Genomic DNA, 2277 nt, shown 5'->3' on the forward strand with positions numbered 1-2277 from the left:
AACCCAGGAGGTGGAGGTTGCAGTGAGCCAAGATCTTGCCACTGTACTCCAGCATGGGCGATAGAGCAAGACTCCATCTCCAAAAAAAAAAAAAAAAAAAAGGAAAACAAACAAACATGTACTTGCATGAGACAACTCAGAAAAATATAGTAAATGGATGGAATCTACTGTATGATAAAAATGCTACAAATACCATTTAGTTGCTGTCAATAAGAAATTTACTTGTTTTAAAAAAATGCTAATGCTGGCATTGTCTAGAAAAATTTAACAGGTTTGTTTATAATTATTATAAAATTGAACCACTGAAACCTGTTCACTGAAACATTTTAACTTGCATTAATGCTTTACATCTCCACATTTATATTAAAAATTTACACACAAATGAAAATTGAAAAACCACCATTACCTGATTTCTGTCCCCTATTTTTCCACTTGCAATCATATACTTCGGTATCTTTTTACCCCATGGAGAAAAATCTAACCTTCAGAACTACCAATAATAGGAAGAAGATAATTGTTTTCTTTTTGAGAATTAAATGTTTCCCATCATAGTGGATTCTTAGGCACGTTTTCCATTTATGTGGCCTGCTAGCTGGATGTCTTTTGGCATAATCGTTACACGTTTGGCATGGATAGCACACAGGTTGCTGTCTTCAAAAAGGCCAACCAGATAGGCGGCACTTGCCTCCTGCAAAGCACGGAAAGCTGCACTCTGGAAGCCTAGATCTGTTTTCAAGTCCTGAGCAATTTCTCTCAACACAGGCGGGAGGCGAAGTTTGCGAATCAGTAGTTCGGGGGACTTCTGGTAATGTCTGATTTCCCGGAGTGCCACAGTACCAGGCCTGTAACGATGAGGTTTCCTCACCCCTCCAGTAGAGGGTGTACTCTTGCCAACGGCTTTTGTAGCCGGCTGCTTCCTGGCTGCTTTACGGGTCCATTTGCAGGCAGTCCGCTTTGTAGGAGCCATGGTATAGAGACCTCTTGACTTACCTCCCTTATCCTTCCACTGGAGCTCTGCGAGCGAGAGGCGGCGCTGGCCTTGGAGAGTGATGGCAGCATGACGGCGGCTGCAAACACCTTTGAGTGAGTTCTTAATTCTCAGTTCTAATTTGATTGCAATATGGTCTGAGAAACTTTGTTATGATTTCCGTTCTTTCGCATTTGAGGAGTGTTTTACTTCCAATTATGTGGTCAATTTTAGAATAAGTTCTATGTGGTGCTGAGAAGAATGTATATTCTGTTGATTTGGCGTGGAGAGTTCTGTAGATGTATATTAGGTCTGCTTGGTCCAGAGCTGAGTTCAAGTCGTGAATATCCTTGCTAATTTTCTGTCTCGTTGATCTGTCTAACATTGACAGTGGGGTGTTGAAGTCTTCCATTATTATTGTGTGGGAGTCTAAGTCTCTTTGTAGGTCTCAAAGGCCTTGCTTTATGAATCTGGGTGCTCTTGTATTATTTTATTTTGTTTATTTATTTTTTGAGACGGAGTCTCGCTCTGTCGCCCAGACTGAAGTGCAATGGCAGGATCCTGACTCACTGCAATCTGTGCCTACCGGTTGTGAGCGATTCTTCCACCTCAGCCTCCCAAGTAGCTGTGACTACAGAGGTGCGTCACCATGCTGGCTAATTTTTTTTTTTCTTTTTTAGAGACAAGGTTTCATCATGTTGGCCAGGCTGGTCTTGAACTCCTGACCTCAAGTGATTCTCCCACCTCAGCTTCCCAAAGTGCTAGGATTACAGGCGTGAGCCACTGCGCTCAGCCTAACTTTTATATTTTTTGTAGAGATGGGGTTTCACTATGTTGTCCAGGCTGAGGGCTCATCTTTTAAGGAAGTATAGCTATTTGTTTCTGATTAAATATTTTGAATTAAAAGATTACTTTTTTTTATATCAATGGCTTTTTGTAAATCCATGCCTCTATTTAACCAAGAGGACAGTACTAAGAGTTCATACTAAGTTATAAACGGTCCGGGTGCAGTGGCTAACTCCTGTACTCCCAGCACTTTGGAAGGCTGAGAGGGGAGGATTGCTTGAGTCAAGCAGTTTGAGACCAATTTGGACAACATATGGAGACTCCCATCTCTACAAAAAATAAAAAGAAAATTAGCTGGGCTTGGTGGCATGTGCCAGTGATCCCAGCTACTCAGGAGGCTGAGCTGGGAGGATCACTTGAGCCCAGGAAGTTGAGGCTTCTATGAGCTGTGATCAAGCCACTGCACTCCAGCCTGCATGACAGAGTGAGACCCTGTCTCAAAAAATTATATGTATTAATTAATA

General features: G+C 41.9%; 1 protein-coding gene across 1 annotated transcript; it reads right to left on the minus strand.

Annotated features, from left to right (window-relative positions):
* Window positions 1-559: 559 nt before the first annotated feature.
* Window positions 560-967, minus strand: LOC104680575 (histone H3.3-like). The gene has a single exon (XM_010386593.2). It carries the CDS (start codon window positions 965-967, stop codon window positions 560-562), a length of 408 nt encoding a protein of 135 aa, XP_010384895.2.
* Between the last annotated feature and the right edge of the window lie 1310 nt (window positions 968-2277).

This window comes from Rhinopithecus roxellana, chromosome 1 (genome assembly GCF_007565055.1).
Source record: "Rhinopithecus roxellana isolate Shanxi Qingling chromosome 1, ASM756505v1, whole genome shotgun sequence".
Lineage (NCBI taxonomy): Eukaryota > Metazoa > Chordata > Mammalia > Primates > Cercopithecidae > Rhinopithecus > Rhinopithecus roxellana.

Bases quoted from the DNA above. Each gene is read 5' to 3' on its own strand.
- LOC104680575 (XM_010386593.2), bottom strand. From the start codon at position 967: ATGGCTCCTACAAAGCGGACTGCCTGCAAATGGACCCGTAAAGCAGCC.